At 37.7% G+C, this 18973-nt stretch overlaps 1 protein-coding gene across 4 annotated transcripts in view; it reads left to right on the top strand.

The window, feature by feature from the left end:
- Positions 1-17255, top strand: part of kif21b (kinesin family member 21B) — a 67173-nt gene extending 49918 nt beyond the window's left edge. For 2 of the 4 annotated variants that reach the window (XM_077573238.1, XM_077573237.1), the window contains 5 exons: positions 263-380; positions 486-656; positions 7315-7514; positions 9121-9244; positions 11184-17255. In XM_077573238.1, the coding sequence (XP_077429364.1) occupies positions 263-380; positions 486-656; positions 7315-7514; positions 9121-9220 (589 nt within the window). In that variant the 3' untranslated portion in view covers positions 9221-9244; positions 11184-17255. The remainder of the gene's footprint in view (positions 1-262; positions 381-485; positions 657-7314; positions 7515-9120; positions 9245-11183) is intronic. The other 2 variants (XM_077573240.1, XM_077573239.1) reach the window with 1 other exon arrangement.
- The last annotated feature ends 1718 nt before the right edge of the window (positions 17256-18973 follow it).

Raw genomic sequence — 18973 nt, 5'->3', positions numbered from 1 at the left:
CATTCTCCTTTTCATTTTTATTGTTCTAGAGGGACACAGGGAATCCAGACAGAAAATCTAGTACCATTTATTGATGCGTAGGAATTCTGCCAAGATGAAAATGCATTCAATAAACACCCTGTTAGTATCATCTCGGTCTCTGCGACAGGGCTTTGGCTCAGCAGTTTTATTGGCGAAATGGAAAATGTCTCCATTCACTTGAGAGTGGCTCTTTGAAAAATCTGCTTCAACTTGTTTTACACTTGTGTGTGTGTGTGTTTAGGATGCAAGCTATGGGCAAGCTGACAGGTCACATTGGCTCGGTCATGTGTTTGACGGTGGGACAGTCTCTGCTGGGCAAAGACCAAGTCATCACTGGCTCTAAAGACCATTATGTGAAGGTAGTTATCATGAAGACACACTTTTAGACCACATCTGATTTTGAGTAACACTGGCAGGATACAAGTCGGAGATATTTAATGGTGCTTTGCGCTTCCATTTTACAGGTATTTGATGTGGCAGAGGGGACGCCGGGTAACGTTGGCCCCGCTCATAACTTTGAGCCACCGCATTACGACGGCATCGAGTGTTTGGCTGTGCAGGGAGACGTGCTGTTCAGCGGATCGAGAGACAACGGCATCAAAAAATGGGATTTGGAGCAGCAGGAACTCAGTCAGGTGTGTGTTGTTGTTGTGTGTGTTCCGGCCTATTGTTTCAGAAGAATGTCATCTGAATAATGAATGGCTCTTGCACCATGCAGCACATGTGCCGTCACTCAAGATTTATAACCAGGTCACATTTGACTGATGTACAGTGTCAACAATAACACTCCCTGATTTTAAACACATACTGTATAAGATGTAACTGTGATGTTCTTTTGGCTTTTAAAGGAACACACAATTAAAAATTAATTTGACTTTATTCTATTAGGCCATATGTATGACGAAGTATCAAAAATAATGACGTGCCCTGCATTTTGCCATATTGGGCATTTTTGTCCCATCCACGTCATCTGTGGATGTTTTGGACGTATTTCCTGGTTTATTGTGCTATGAAAATGCCGTATAATGTCGTCAATTATTGCCATAATTTAGATTTAGAATTTTATCAGCCAATTTTTAAAATTTAGTCACAGTGCAGTTTCAATCACGCATGTTATAGTTTTTTAGTTGGTCAACCTCATCCCGTTTTTATTTAGTTCATTTTTAGTCGACTATAAATCTTTCATTTTAGTCTTTATTCTAGTCCAAGAAAACATAATTTTGTTCGTGTAGATTTAGTTAACAAAAACTCAACGTTTTAGTCAGAACAATCCTTTTACCCCTGTATATTTTTTTTGTCAGCAAATAATGTTGAACATTTTGGATCTAAAACTATTTCACATAAAAAAAAAAAAATCACACACAGTCTATTAACAAGTGGCTACTATGACTCCATGCTATGAACTAGTTAGTCAGCATTAGTTAGCGATCGGATTAACATTATTGTGGGAACGTTATAGCCATTGGATTAATGCTACCATATAACTATAATGAACTTTTCTTTCTTTTACCTTTCACCCTGAATCCTCTTCCTGTCTGTCGCATGTGTTTGCGCATGTTGCACTAGTCGCTAGCTGCAGATTTGAAAGTGTATGTGCCACAGTGACAGATTAGCAGAGACAGGATTTTACAAAATCATATCATTTTCATCTCGCTTTTATTTGTTGATTTTTGTATTGATTTTAGTCCAGTTTTTATTAAGTGAAGTACATTTTCGTCATTGTTTATTAATGAGGGTTTTAGTCTAGTCTAGTTTAGTGTTGGTGAATAATGTGTGTTGACAAAATTATTTTTATTTAGTTTTCGTGAACGAAATTAACACTACTCCTAACCATCTCAGGTTTTATATTCTTCCTTTGACAAAGAATAAAAAGTGCAGAAGTGGTGAACACAGCCATAGTACTTGAAAAAAAAAGTGTGCAACCGGTCCACTGTGGTGGAATAATCGTATGTTTACATGTCATGGTCTGAATATATTGGAACAAAACTCAAAATATTTTGGATTATTTTAATGTCGGAAGTGTGTATGCGTTGCTTTTGATATGGATATACGCTTCTGCTAACGCCATGAAATCAGGGAGTGTTTTTGTGGACACCATGCATTATGCAGCACACTTGCTAGAGATCAACTCATCTGGGAGCTAATCTAAGCAACGTTGATGGAATTTTGTAATCTGTTAGATAACCGCCCAGAGAAAACTCCATTCAATTGTGGTGCAGATCTTAGACATACTTTGGATCAAAGGTGGCTAATGTAGTTTTTCCGCCTTGAAAGAGGTCAACGCTCCCAGAGAACTCTTGTTTCTTACCTCTGGTTTTTGGTGTTTGTTGCTGGCTAACACAGGCTGTTGTGCAACACTTTGAGGTCGGGAGGTGGACGTACATGGGAAGAATTGATAGATTGCTGGTGCAAATTTGGATGAAGTATTTTTATCTTTCATTTAAGTGGGGGCAGCTGATGGTGATGATTTTTATTTTTTTATTTTTAATTTTTTTACATGAATCAGATTTGGTTTTGGTTAGTTGGCATGAGCCAATGCACATTATTACAAAACAACATTGCAAAATATTGCATTAAACAACATGTTCTTTATTTTCTCACCAAATAATGCATGAATATCAATGACGTAATTCCAAAATATGGGTGGGTCTTTGAAAATGTTTCTTTTGGTCCAGACCCAAAGAGTTTTTCATTCTTGGTTGATGTCTGTCGTGCTGTATGTATAGCCTTTGTGCATATGAAGCCTCTTTCAGTGTTTAAAGCTCCTGATTAAATATTCTGTTTCGCTTTCCTCTGCGGCTGTTAATAAATGACCTCTTGACACTCATTTTAATGTGCAAAAACAGTATCCAGTCTTTCTGCTGGATGCATATGCAATCTAAGCATGTGATGGATTATTGCTGCCAGATATAAAACTGCCTCACCACCTCTATAATGAAATGCGTTGATTAATTGGTTGAGAGAGAATTATTGTAAAACAAACTGATTTAAAAGTAATTTGACGAGCAAAGATGACACTTTTATTTATCTTCTCAGATATGCCCGAGAAATCTATTTCAGTGTCATTCATCTTTCATATTGCTCATTAGTCTGCTGGTTCTGAATATCACGCAATATAGTTGCAGCTCTTTATTTCAGCTCCTCACATGCCTCAGTAAATTGTTTAACCTGAGATGGCCAAGATGAGAAATTACCATCACATTTCAGAAACATTCAACAATAACAAGAATATAAGTCATTTTGCATTTTCATTATTTAGCGTATGATTTGTTGTCTTTTTGACCGACATGATATTTATTTGTTCAACTATAGTAGATAGATTGGTTTGTAACTTTTAGACGAGTGTTATCATAATGTAACAGTGGGTAAAGCCTGTTCATCCAATGGAAGCATGTTGGTGACAAATCAAATAGGGACAAGATTAGATCCTTGGGGCACTCCACAGAACATCTCACATATATCTGAAATGATCATGTAAATCTAGCTTTGGCAACTTGTATTCAAAATACCTTTTCACTCACACAGTCTAGTTATGGGCTTCTAGCAATTCGTGGGTGAAGCCAAAGAAAAGTGGACAGACTCTTTTCAGATTGTCTCTTAAAAGTCGTTCTTTGTGCGAGAAGCTTCCACATCTTTCAAATCAAAGGGTCAGCGGGTCAGGCTGAATGACTGAAGTCTGCCAAAATTGCACTTCTGTCTGGCTACGGGGTTAATTAGTTGCAGCCCTACCATGGACGTTGAGTTGCTCTCAAAGATGACCTCATACAGGAGCTCACATCATTCAGTTTCGTTACGACACAATGTTGACGTGCCCATCAGACGTGTTTGTGTCATATTTGGGGTCTCACGTGTTCCACAAACAAACACTCGCTGTGCTCGTTTCTTTTCATGTGATTATGTGAGAAGTGTCATTGGCTGTTGGACAACCCCCTGTCACTGCACCGCTTCCTTCATTTCTTAACTTTCACACGGGATTCACTCTGCGGCGCTTGTGCGTCACGTGAAAGTGTGAGGAAAGTATGTCAACATCAGGGCATAAGATTCGGAGCAAAAGAAAATGTGTGTTTTGTGTGTGCGTGCGTGTGTTTACTTTTGCGGTGTCTCTTGTGGTATCCGCTGTTGCCTGCCTATGTTAAAAATGCATAATGTTGCACCTTGTGGGTAGATTTCATTTGCATGCACATTCATTTGCATATTAAGCAGCACATTGTCAAGTTTTTAATAAGTAATTTTTTATTTTTACTTCCATCTTCAATCATTTTTTTCTTATTTCTCCCAGCAGACCAAATAAGAAAATAAGGCGCTGTTGTAAGACTCATTTAAATCCGAGTTTGTGCTGCGGTCCGTGGAGTCTCACCTCTGCCTGATTTGCCAAAGTGCCAATACAATCTATTTTACAGCCTCTTGTCTAATTATGAAGTTGCATCTGAATGCAAGCGCGGGGTATAAAATGATATCGTATATTACAGCTCTGGAACGCTGCCTCCTTGAGGAGCCATTTTGTTCTCAACCTTTCTGTGGAAAAGCATAGAGCACAACCTCGTGGGAATCAATGGAGCACTTTGTTTATAATTAATGTACACAGTATGTTTGCTCTTCCCAAATGCTGAATAAAAGTGTAAATATACTGTACAAAACAATTGTGTGTATACACGATGTAGTTCCAGTTGGTTAGTGGGGTTGCGCAACATCGCCTTGGCATCTTTTATTGAAACCATTACAGCATCTGATTTTCTGTGCAGTCATTTTGTCAGACCAAACATTTCACCCACCAGGCCAAGCAGTTAAAGTTTCCACTCACTGGTCAGTGAAGCATCCAGATAATGATTGTTGTTGTTGTAACTTTAAATAGCAATGCTTTGCAAAAAGAATGATCTTTCCAGTTCAAGACAAATACAGTTTGTTTTGTCTTTTGGCTGTGCATAACAAATTTAATAGACTATCGGTCATAAAAACGAGAAGAGACCATCCAGCATCCTGAAGTACTTTAATGCACTTTTTTTTTTTCAATTTCACCGAACTCTTGACACTTGTATTACCATGTTGAGCACTTACAGGAAACTGAAATTTCAAACTGAATTCACCTTTTTACACCCAATTTGAGCCGGCTCAGTGAGTTTCTGAGAGGTCAGAAATGAATCAAGCGAATCAAACTGCTAAAACTATTTCCTTTTCTGTTCAGGGCGTGAAGGAATAATGTGTTCTGTTTTTTTAAATAAGATATTTTTTAAAGAATAATGTAAAATAATAATAATAAAAAAATAATAATAAAAAAATTAATGAATAATTTATGAAAATATATATGACAGTGAATTTTTAACATTCATAAAAAAAAAAAAATATATTTTAGAAATGAAAGCATTTTGTTTAAAGACATTTTGTTGATAAAATTGCACATCTGTGGCAAAAGCCTCACACTGGGTTGTGATCTAAAAACTTTTTCCATTTCATGTTCCAGGAAATAAACGTTTTCTTGGTTTTGGCTCGACCTCACCTCTAATATTTTCTTTAATTCATGTACTAAGAGAGAACCACTGACCCTTTTCTGACCTATACATCCCATCTCGAACTGACAAACCTCTGCTGACCCCAATAATGTGTTCAGTGAGTACAGGGAAAAAAAAAAAACCCTCTACTTCCAGAGTGCACTTCAAGACCCATAATACGGTACACATCTCAAAGTGTGTGTTAATACAGGCAATGTTTTCAAAGTAACAGAAATGTACGAGTGTAAAAAAAAAAAAGAATAATAATGAATAAAAATAACTCTTTAACACATTACAGATATGCTTATGAGGCAAGACACAGATCAATATTCTACTTGTTAACATTTATCACTGTTATACTTTTATCAGTGTTATCCTTTTGTGGTGGGGGAAAAAACCCCACATTGTATGATGTCATGCAAGACAGCATTTGTGTATGTAAGTGATATGAGCAGTATATTTGCAAAGATTTTGGTTGAATTCCAACTTGATCGTTTGTATCATTTGGCTGCGAAGTTCCCCGTTTCTGTATTAGGCATCATTGACGCATCTACTGTATGCTGCTCAATTCATCATACAAAACAGTATGCAGCATTGCCTCTCGGAAAACATACAGAAATATTTTCAGAAATGGGCAGTTCACAAAAGATTTAATTGGTTGTTTAAATTCACACTTAATGGACGGACAGACCCAACTATTTGTATGAAAGCAATTAAAAAGATAATTTTCCATAATAATGTATGTCTTTTTGAAGCCTGCATTTTATGTTTGTATCTAGTTCCATTTTGGGTTCAGGCATGGTTCACCCTGTTCTCTCTGTACCACTTTAACTTAAAAAAAAGGCATTATATCTACATTCATGCCATTTGCCAGTTTTTTTTGTCAGCGTGTGGTAGTTTGTTCCTGACAGTGTGTGAGACAATGCAGAGAGAACGCATGAGAAGAACAAGAGAAAAAGACTGTCTTTGTAAGCTTTGCATAGAAAAATGAAACAATGTTATATTGTAATGCTTGGTTGAAAAGCAGAAGATACGCGAGCTATAGTTGAGTTTTCGAAAGTGCAATGAGACAGGAAAGTTTGCCACTTGAGCACCAATGTGGTTTAATAGAACACAAATAAATATATTAATATTATCTGGAAGTGCGCAGATTTTGAGCTGCTGCTATTTTGACTTTATTTTTTTGTACCTGCTACTTTGAGGTTTGTGTCATTGGGATTATCTTTTCTTACACTAGACAGCTCATGTGGTTTCTTGACTGAATTGCGCTAAGAATAACTCCCTGTGGATCTCAAACTGTGCTTATATGTTGCCCAGTAACCATGTTGGTTGTTTTTTTTTTCTTCTTCTTCCCTTTTTATTTATTTATTTTTGCCCAACTTTTTCCACCTGTCTGCAACTTTTTGATATAAATGTAGATGTCCAATAATGTTTTAAAGCAATTGTGTTGAAATTTGCAGTGTAATACATATCCCATTTCAATTCGAAATTCTATTTTTCATCGTCATGCTGTTCACATGCTGACATAAGACGACACACTAAAAACTGTGATTGAAAACTTTTTTTTTAAATGTATATTTGTCACAAGACTTGCAATGGTTGGCAAATGCGAATACATGTTTAAATGTACATATCACTGATTGATGTGTGTGTGTGTGTATGTATCTATCCATCCATCCATCCATGGGATTGGTATATAACCGATTAATTGCACCTTAGAAATGATGCCCTGCCTCTATGTTGTTCATGAACTATCAACCTAAGAAGCCTTTTGCTGACTCAGCAACTCTCTCCCTTCACTCAACAGCAAATCCCCATCGCCCACAAAGACTGGGTGTGCGCCCTGGCTTACGTCCCGGCGAGGCCGTTGTTGCTCAGCGGCTGTCGGGGAGGCATGCTGAAGGTGTGGAACGTCGACAACTTTACTCCCATAGGAGAAGTCAAAGGACACGACAGTCCGATTAATGCCATATGTACCAACTCCAGGCAGATCTTCACTGCGTCCAGGTAAGTTTAGTTCTTACTGTACTACCAGGAATCTTACTCGGGAGCTAACTTTAGCATGCAATCAACTCTCAACCATTTTTGTTTGTTTGTTACTGAAGCTTATGTTCAAAACGGGCTCTTAACTCTGCACTGTGGGACAGAAAAACAAACCTCACAGTCAGAAATAATTTGATTAAGTATGATCTAATTAAATGTAATTGAAAATAATTTTTTTCCTGTCATTGGCCATTTCAGTCAAGTCAAACTAAATGTATCAACACATTATAATGTAATGAGTCTAGATTTTTCATGCATTTATGATTTATGGTTTCATAATGCACATTTTTGCAATGATTTATTATAATTGTCAACATAATATTTGAGAGAATGAAGACCTCTGCCAAGGTTTTACAGCTACAAAAACTGAAACAAGGATTTCTGTTACTTCCTGAGTTATAGAAGATGGCATAACACGGCTCAGCAACCTTTACTGAAAAAAGAGCCATTTCAGGCTAAAAACAAAGCAAAAAAAGTCTGTCTGGAGCCGCAAAACATTTAAATATTGTAATGAACGCAACAGTATGTTAGTGTTAAAAGGTCTAATGTCATTAATTAAACATTAAGGGCTTTTTTTTAATGGCTGATGCACTTCACATGACAAATAATACAATAACCGAATGGTACTGCCAACATAGGCTGCAGCTGCAGCACATCTGTAACCCTAAAGTGGATAAGGGATATATAAAATGGATGAATGAATGAAAACTGCCAAAATATTTAATGGGTGGTGGATATTACGCAATAGTTCGAGCAAAGCTCCTCAAGCCCAAACCTCGAACAGTGGAACAGGGCAAGGCTCTACCTGCTGTGAGTGTGCCCTCATCCATCATAGCTACTGTTTCTTGATTGGTTGTCTTTTCCTCGGGCGTGGTGGTGTCTTAAATATTAAATAAAATGGGAAGATGAAGATCATTTTAGTAAAGTAAGTCCTATTGTCAGCTTAAAAAATGGCAAAACCTTTTTTTGTGTGTCTGTGTGGGAGGGGTCGGGGGGGGGGGGGGGGGGTAGAAATTTTCCAATTTGGAAATAGTAAAAGTTTAAAAACATTAAACTTGAGTCTAGCTGCTTTAAACATTATCATTGATAAAATGATCTGTTGTAGCAAAAGTTTCACTTCCTTTATGGTGAATGTAGTTTATCATACACAATACAAAATAATGCGGGGTGATCACACAGGTGTTCATAAAAGTGAGGAAAAAATGTTTTGTCGGTTGTTAGAGGATGTATGAAAAACGCATCATGTGACAGAATGATGTATCGGTGTTCTCCGTGTGCCTCAATGACTGTAAAGGAAATCAAGACTAATATCAGCCCCTAGAGAAAAAAAAAACACTGGTTGTGTTGAAAGGTTAGAAACCTTTAATAATGTTTAAAGTGTCTCCATTTCTGCAGAAGAGACGTCATACCAGATGATGATTCTTTCACTTTTGTTCCCAAGCAACCCGACTAACGTTCTCCCCTTCTGCTTTCCGTCTCATTCTCGTTCTCCTCCTCCGCTCTTCTGCCACTTCACTCCTCCTGGACAACAACCTGTTTGTCTCAAACTCTTCCTCCGGGATGACCCCAGTGATTGCAGGGTGAAATTATGGAACTATGTGCCCGGCTTGACCCCGTGTCTTCCTCGCCGGGTCCTCGCCATCAAGGGCCGAGCAACCAGCCTCCCATGATTACCACCTTCCCTCCTCCCTCTGGTACTTTCTTTTCCTTTCCTTTTCATGTCCTAACACCTTCCTTTTTGTTGACCTAATTCTGCTCTCCTGCCATTATGCAAGAGGTTCATGCTGCCGCATGATGCAATCCATGTATTAAAACAATGTACTGCGAAGGGAAGGGAAGTCTTTTCAGCGCTGAACTAATTGCTATTGTCAGTCCATCTTTCCCCACCAATTATCAGCATGCTTCTACAGACATTGCAGTCACTTTGGCTTTAAAGTACATTTCAATTATAATTAAGTGTGGAGGGAGCACTCGATCAAAAAAAAAAAAATAAAATACAAGAGTTATTACCAGTAGTTGAAAAAAAGTGATAATCACTTAAAACAACTCTAAAAGCTGTAACAGAAGTAAGAACACACCGTAGTGCAACTTCTGAGCCTTTGGGATTCAGTAGCCCCTCCCTGACCCTCATCAATACGGCCAATCACAGATGCTGTGATTGACCGTGAGAAAACTTTCAAACACAGAGGGAAATATTGGCAAAAATTCCTTTCCGCACTACATTTTGGACAAACGGGGCTTCCAGGAACTCCGTGTAAATGCAAAGTAGCTCAAGTGGGATAAACCTTGGATAAAAAGAGATGAATCAGCTATGAAAACAAAACAAAACATTCTTTACATTTTATGCCAAGGATAGGCAACTGGTGGCCATGCAGCCTGCGACCACACAAGGAGTAACCCCTTGATTAAAAAAAAAAGGGGGGGGGGTGGCTCGGTGGAGGGAATTTTTTTTAAAAAATTGTTGAAAGTGGGGAAATATATTTTCTCTACTACAATGGACCAACTTTCTTAATATTATTTTTTCTTTGTTTTTGTTTTGTTTTTTTGGTGGAGGGGGGGAATCCATGTTTTTCATGGAATATTAATAATCAGAGGTTTATCAGTGCTTGTTATTTTGTAAATAGAATGTGGTGGTTATTAGAATATGGGTTTCCAAAAACTTCTTTAAAAAAAAATTCTCCCAATGCATTTAAATGGGCATCAGTTATGCTGTTTGCCATTCGTTGCCACTTAGTCCCTGTCGCTATCCCCCGCGAATAGCGAAGTTCCACTGTATAGTTTGAAGTACTACTACCACTAGATGGCACACATAGCTTAGTTGCCATCCTACAATGTGATGTGAGTAGGTCTCATAATTTTTTGCAGATTTGAAATGATACGCAGGGCAAAGATAGTACCTCAATATTAAAATTTTACGTGATTTGATTTTTTTGTGTGGGAAAAAAAATTTGTTCTTGCACTTGATGTTGGTTTGCTATTCACATAGTTTTGTGCCATCTTTGAATGGTATTTTTTTATGCGAGAGAGACTTTTGCACCGGACAAAAAACAACATTTACAGTATGGGGTTATTTTGTTGTTTGTTTCAAATCCTTCGTTGTTGAAAAGTGGATCTTTTATAAATGAATTGAGAACGTATTTTGCACATATTTTACATATTTAAAATAGCGTTTTTGTCATATATCTGGTTAGAAAGTATGTGGTCCTATTTGGTCCACTAGTAGCACTGATGAAAAAATGTTTAAGTTGTCCATCCCTGCTTTAAGCTGTTTTATTTTAAAACATGTTTGTGCTGTGTCAAACTGCTTTTTGATGCACCCCCGAGTTCAGATGATCGCATTCACACCAGTTTATTTGAACAAAAGCAAACTTGGCAATTGTGAACACAGCCTATTAAGCTCACGTGTATTTGATGAAGTGGGTGGTAATTCACAAAGAGAATTGAAAACGTTGACATTGGCACGCGAGCAACTTTGAGTCATCAGTTTGAAAGTAGCTTTGGAAAAGTGCAACAAGCGGAGGTGTCTATAGAGACCTCACTGATGCTATTTCTCTTCTTGTGTTTTCCTGACTTCCCTTTGCTCACCCTCCCTTTTCTGAAAATCCCCCCCTCCCCCACTGTGCCTGTCTGCAGTGACAAGACGGTGAAGATCTGGCTATCAAAGGTGTGGAGGAAGAGGTGACACCACGTGTGACGGACGACGCTTGACCACTTTTTTCGTGTGGCTTCACTTGTGATCTGTGACCTCCCGTCCACCACCAAGGCAATCCCACTTCGATTTGTCACTGTGAAAAATGGAACATTGCCCTGAAAGGCATAATAAACAATTGTTCCTTTCCGTTTTTATCCCCCCCAATTGAAATTTGAAAGTGCCATTTGTTGTGACGCCACTCGGACACGGCAAATGCATCTCGCAGACGCATCTGGCGGCACCATTTCGCCCATCAGAACAACATGATGAGTGCCCTGCTGTTTCCTGTGTTTTTTAGGGCGATGAAAAGCAGAATACTTATGGAACATTTGTGTAAACACCTTCACTTCCTCCAAAAAGGATTTCAGTTAGTGGACAATCATCATTCCTTATCATCATCATTTTTTATCTCGCTGTTACTCAACTCGACATCTCCATTTTTTGCCCCAGTTTTGAGTTTATGTGGTGATCAACAAGTGTTGTTTAATGTTAATTTTCCCTACCTCATTTGTTTTGGACTGCGCTTTCCGCGTGGGCGAGAACACATTTATGGGTCTCTTTGCACAAAAATCCGGTGCTGGACTTGTCTGGCGCTTTATGTCTGTAAATGCGTCCTCTGTTGGCTCAGCTCGTCTCTGCTGACCTTGCAAACAGGAAAGCACACATCCAGTAGCACAAGCGAGGTGATACTGCCCCTGGAGGAGCTCGCTCGACTTCATTATCTTGTGCAAAAAAAAGTCCTGACGATAGCAGAAATACCAAACACCCCCCTGCAGACTACAGTGCTTTCATTAAAGGAAAGACGGTCGCACCCCGTACAGTACGTGGGCCCGACATGTGGAACCGAACCTCCCCAACAATCTTCCTCAGAAGAGAATATCTAGTAATTGGCTTGGGTCCAATCATGCCAATTAAACTAACGCATATGGATCATAACGTTACAGCATGTAAACAACACATATTTCGGACTGAGATGATCTGGGCTTGCTTCTCAATGGACTCAGAAGTCAACTACAGTGGAACCGCAAATGTGAAATATTCATCATAGTTTAAAACACTTGAATGATGAAGGTGCCTAAAACAAACAAAGTATGCCATACCTTATAGATGGAGTCTTCCTTCTATTCAATGTGAGTCTAATTATATCATGCATTCATTTTTTTAATATTCTTTTATTGTAACTATGAACCCTGTCCAAAAACTCAATTTACACTCAATTGTATGCTTTGTAGGGGAAGTCAACATCTAAATTTTCTTTATTATAATATGTTGTATACAACCCTAATATTCGGATTAATATTGCATATGTGGAATATAAGTTAAGTAGCAAAATGCACCTGTTTTTCTCCATCTCAGCGGGGCGGCCATTTTCTCACTTGCTGTCTACTGAAAATGACATCACAGTGCGCTCAGCTTACAACCAATCACGGCTCAGCTTCAGAAAATAGGTGAGCCGTGATTGGTCGTTGCAAGTGGCAAAATGGCCGCCCTCTGAGATGGATAAAGCCAGGTAAATTTAGCTTCTTACGACAAACCTCTGTTTCCAAAAGCCTTATAGACTGACTTACTAAGCCCCCTTTACTGTATAGGAGTGTTAAAAAAAAAGAGAGCTAAAGAATAAGCAAAATAGGAGCCACTAATCTTTTCATTGTTGCTGAATTGAATTCGGAATTGTTTTCCTTTTGCTTGGTGTGATTTCATACGAAAGTGCCACTAAAATAAGACAACAAAAAGCCAAAAGCAAAACCCGCATCCAGAACTATTCCTTAGCTGCATTCTACTTTGTGTGGTAATAAATATTTTGGTTTGATTTATTGCCAATTACCATTCAAGGTTTCACTGTAGTTGATGCTGGTATCATGGTGAGAATGACCAATTTAGCTTACTTCACTCACTGCATGTGTAAAATCAAATGCAGGATCACGTAACACTATCCACTCCAAATCCAAATTTGCCTGATAGCTTGTTTACATGTAGCATGAGTAATACAATATGTGAAGTTGAAAAGCCAAGAGACTAAAGGCGGGCATATCTCCACCTACGCTAGCAGAGCTTGAAATCAGTTTGTCCACGTAATTGAGCTTCCCTCCTGCGCGTATGAATCCTGGTGGTCCTCACACTGAAGCCTTCTCCCCTTTTCCCGGCTAGCCCAAGTCTGCGTGAAGCCAATTTAATTCTTGCTCTCACATTTCTCCCAGCTGCTCTGCGGAAGAGACTTTCTGCTGGAAAGCAGGTCACAATTGAGAGAGATGTTGAAATCTCCTTCCATCCATCTGCTGCTCACTTAAAACGACGGGAAGACAGCAAACGGGTGCAGTTTGCAGACATAATGTCCACTGGATTTTTTTGTTTTTTTGTTTAGTTTTGCCTGATCGGTATGATGGACTTTTCTTGCATGTATGTTCAAATGTTGCAAGGCAACCTCCTGTGCCCTGTATATGAGACTTGTCCTTTAAAATAATGCAAGGATGTCGAATAGGTGGTGCTTGTGTTACACTGAATTTCTGCAGACGCTGCTTACGCACTCCAAAAGCAATGCTTTATTTTTATTTTTATTTTTTTTATAAATGCAAATATGTGGACCGACGTGACAGACCGGGTGTTCTTGGTTTCTATATTTTTGCTATGATGAGCAACTCAGGTACAGGTTGAAGGATCATTTTCGTTTGTATTGAACTCATCACTTGATGTGATTTTTAGGTCACGTTTTTCAAATGCCTTGTTTGTGAAAAAGGGTACTATTCGTTTATCACCCTATTCATACTATTTGTTTTTATTTTATCAAAACGATTTTCTGTATATATTCTTACTTTGTTGTAAAAACCTTTTCATAATGTGCCCAAGTGTGTAAATTGGAGGAAAAAATGTGTTTGTATAGGATTTTGCTTGAGACGCTGGAGTGGGCGAAACGCTTTATTTTATTTCAGGCACTGAGTGGACCCTTTACTGTATTTTAGTCTGTGCCAATTAGCCAAACAAACCCAGTTGCCATTTTTTCATGTCCCCACCTGGTGAGGAAAGGATCTCACTGTGAGTGGCCCCCTGCTTAAACATATTCATGATACTGACTGAATGATTGCACATCTTTGGAAATGACAGTTCAGACCATTTAGAATGAGCCTCAGTGCTTCACACCTGCATCGGTTTCACACAAAAGTTCAGACTCTATTGCAATTTCACAGATCTGGAAATTATTCCTATTCCTTCGCATCATGATAATCTTCTTCTCATCTGGCCATCGTTATCTTCAAAGTTGTCAATAGTTCTTAAGAAAGGTTAATCCAAGTGTAGCGCTTGATGCTGTGTAAATAGCCATGCCATGACTTTCATGTTAACGAACTGGCTTCACTTTCTCAGAAAGCCTTTTCGTAGTCACTGCTTCGAAGGAGTATTAAGGCCTCAAGGATGACGTTGTGGAATTCTAAGGCAAAAAAGTCATTTGCCAAAACAAAACTAAAAATTAAGGCTGTTGAAGATCTCAAAATTGTAATTTGAAGTAATGCCCACATATTTGTTGATTCCTCAGCCTGAAAAATTATAAATTCGAATTCCTTTATTAACATGCCTATGTTATTCCTTTTTTAAATTCCTCCCATTTTTTGGCATCTATCTACTTTCACATAATTCATCCAATTATCGTCATTCCAATTTTAACATATTCCAAATACTCATGCCATTCTTGCTTCCATTTTTCTTACTCCAAATATTCATGCCTTACCCACAATTCTCGATTTTGTACCCTAATTTTACCCATTCATTCAACATTACACATTTACATCATTTCAAAGTGATATTCAAATCATTTAACTCTTTTATTTCACTTACGGGATGATTATTAGTCCATTCCCTACTTGATTCTTCAAACCTTACGTCATACCCTACTTGATTCTTAACACCCCTTTCGGCCTTTTCCACTACAATTTCTACCTTTATTCACCGATTCAAACCGTTCTAACTTTCAACTTTTCAGTCTTTACCTGCCGACTACTTGAACATTTCTTGATTAATTGAAACCACTTCCACTTCAACATGCTCAGCTATTTCCAGCTCATTGTATATCATTCCATGTCACTTATACTTCACATCATTTGAATATCATTGCAGATAATTCTTGTTTTTCATTCAGCCTCACAGCCTTCACGCGCAATTTCTTCAGAATTTGCACATTGTCTTATTGTAGTGATATTACGACTCAGTGACTTTATCCACGTAACCTTAAAAAATAATTAATTAAAGCTTAAGTCTAGTAAGATTATAAATTTTGCTTTAAAATACAGTGGGTGCCCACTTAGTGTTTTTTGGCACCCGTCATTTTACATATTTGTGGTTTAAAAAAAATAAAAAATCAAGATTTTTATATTTCATTTTTTTTTTAAATATATATTTCATTTTTTTGTTGTTACTTTTTATTTTCCCCCCAGACAATTTTTCTTGGAAAACATCTAATGAATGTTTATCTGAGTTTTTTAACCCCCTCCCTCCAATGCATATAAAATGGGCGATTTTATTTATTTATTTATTTTTTTGGGTGGGCTGGCCCAAACACTGTATGCCTTTTTAGTCATTATAATATAACATGCCAATGTTATCACATATGATTTCAACCTTTCTCTCATAACAGTCTTACATTTATTCTTTTCAGACCATTTTGTTGTACTACTTTATTTTTCTAATGATTCTGTTTTCCGTTTCATGAGTGGCCCTAATACTCCTTCATACACTGAAAATTAGGACTTAAAATGCGTTTTAGATAGTAAGCACTACTGTGAATAGTCCAGATATGTACTGTATGAAACGTAGTCTTAGGCTGAGCAGTGATGGTGTCTTCTAAATACGAAACTGAACTCTTCCTGCAAAGAACACGCCCTTTTCAATCTTCAGTAGGCTTAGCAGATGTTTTTTTTTTTATTGCAGGCATAGAAAGACACTTGTCAGCCTTTTACAGGCCTGTATTGTAAATGTTGAGAGAGCAGCATGCAGACCTTTCTTAATACAAGTCCAGTCTTCCACTGGCACCTTTTATTGTTTTTATTTTATTAAGATTAAAACGATGTTAGCATAGTAGCAGTAAAAATACTCTTAAGAGATTAACTCCTCAACTGCCATTGACGGCTATAGACGTCAAAGATTGATTTGATCTGGGCTGGCAGTGAATAAGTTAATGTAAAATTGAGCCTCTAGCCAGCTGGAGGCACTATCCAGCCAAATGATTGAAAATTTAAAAATAATCGAACTTTGTACCAAAGCTCAATATCTTTTGAATAGCTAATATCAGGCTCTGTAAAACCAATATATGCAAATGTCAATAAGTACCAAAAACTTGGAAGAGTTGCCATTAAATTTGAATTGATTACGCGGAGCCTTTCTACAATATCGTCCCGTGTCTGCATCAAGCGGCCAGTCAAGCGTTTCGCTAGCCTGCGATTAGCACTTCCCGCCCATCGTGTGACTGTCAAGAAATGGATGCCCAGTCGGTTGCTTGACTTCATTCAGCCTTGTGCCTCAGCCGACAGGCCTTACACAATCACAACGTAATGTGTAGCAGAAACACCGTCCTACAAATTGGGATCCTGGTTCACGTCTGCGGATGTCTCAGCTCACTCGATCATTAACGGCTGAGAAGTCTTTTCATCATCAGGGCTTCCGGCTGCTGATGGGACGGGATCGCACTCGCGCACAATCAAGAGGGCTGCTTACTGTACTTGTTCGCTGCTAGCCACCAGCTCTCTTGTCACACTTGTCTTGTAATGTACACGTTGCAATGTCTGTGAAATCAATACTTGATGCGACATGAATGCAGGGTCAAAGGTCATTGGTGCCTCTTATTGCACAGACTTCTCATTCTTAAATGAGTGTATAAGTGTGTACAGTTTTTTTTTTTTTTTTTTTAATGTTTGAAAATTTGCATGTGACCAAGCCATGTACAATATGTTTCAGTGTATATAATGTAAGTAAATATTTAATGACAAATACAATGTTCCCTGGACAGAATAAATATGTTAACAAAACATGGACTTTGTTTGAACTGCAATAATATGTGATAAGCTAACCTGAGAATGGCATTTTCGGTCATTGCCGTGGCAACCCCTGGATCGCCTACAGTCAAAGTCGACATAGTTTCATGTTAGCCTTATTCAAAAAAAAAAATTTTTTTTCATTTCATTTTTTCCCCAGAGGTCAAGAGCGCTCTGGAGCAGATTGTCATTCCGGGTGTCTATCTACGCTTGAAACAAAAAGTCATATGAATGTACTTAATGCAAACATGTCGTGCCCTGTTCGAAAATGATGACGTGCTCCAGAGCGCTCCTGACCTCAGACTGTTGCAATGGTGTCTTCAGGACAACTCTGTGAATGTCCTTGACTTGAGAAAGAGGAATGGGTTCACCTGCCTAAAGAGCCAGTGGCATAAACATAATCAAATAACAAATGTGGAAAAGTGAAGCGCATGGATCACTTTCAGGATGGACGGTACTTGAGTTAAGGTGACCAGATTTGGACTGCTTTGTGAGGATATTTTCTTTCAACATCATTGTTCCATAATTAAAGTGAAACAAACAACAATTGTCCATATAATATTTTTTTTTAGGTTGCTCCAGTTATGACTTGTTGAGGGGTGTCAGGCGATTAAAATGTTCAATTGTAATTAATCGCATGACTTTAATAGTTAACTCATGATTAATCCCAAATTTTATATATTTTCTAAATGTATAATAAAATATTTATTTATTTATATTTAAGTTTTCATCCTCTTGTTAACATAAAAGTGGAAAACAATGTTAATAGGATTGTGGCTGCATGTTTTAGTAATTAAAACTATAATTTCATAATAATTCATACAATTTAGTTAAAATTAAAAAGATGTACTGTACTGTAAAAACGAGTATGATATTGATTTGTTTTTAGGTCATTTTTCTGCCACTAGATGGCATAATTGCATTTGTAAGACATTGGTGACAGCTCAGTGCATTTTTCTTTTCATATTAAGAGCTATCTAATCTTTATCATGAAGCACATTTTTAAAACGCAACTTGACCCCAGTTTCCTCATATATATATATATATATATATATATATGCATTATTATTACATTTATTACTGCTAAATTTTGATGTGGATGTATCTGCTGCGTTGCGACTAAAATTCCCCTAATACAGGTTTTCCAAGTAAGGGGTGGTCATTAATTGCAAGTTTAAAAATTTAGTGGTGTTAAAGGAAGTTAAAATTGACTCGAAATTATCGCAGTAATTTTGACACACCTCAATTTTTTGAAACTTCCCAATAGTCTGGAACAAAACAAGTTTGTTTGGTTAGCATTATTAGCTTGTAACAATGTCTATGCTTGTTCATTTTCTCTTTGCTTGACGTAGTTGCAATCATACAAAGTAAACATGAATTTCTAACTCAATTAACAAACATAATACATGGCATAGTTTTCCTTCAGAGGCTTGATTTGAATGTCTATATTCATTATCAATAGCATTCCTTCCCTTTCTCCCCTTGTCACAAATTGTCAGCCTGCATTTATGTCAGTGGCTTTAAATAGAACTAAAACGCACCCAGTGAAGCACAGACCTCCACCCAAGGTGGAAAGATTATCGTCTGCATACCAACGCAGTTGCAATCTCAGGCATAAACTGAAGCTGATTTACCTCATGCATCTAAAAAGAATAAAAATATGTAAACCGTAACACTCCACATTTAACAAGTGAGGATGTTTATTTCTTTTCTATTAA

This window comes from Vanacampus margaritifer, chromosome 8 (assembly GCF_051991255.1).
Source record: "Vanacampus margaritifer isolate UIUO_Vmar chromosome 8, RoL_Vmar_1.0, whole genome shotgun sequence".
NCBI lineage: Eukaryota > Metazoa > Chordata > Actinopteri > Syngnathiformes > Syngnathidae > Vanacampus > Vanacampus margaritifer.
The sequence above is the reverse complement of the archived record's forward strand: the minus strand, read 5'-3'. Positions and strand labels throughout refer to the sequence as shown.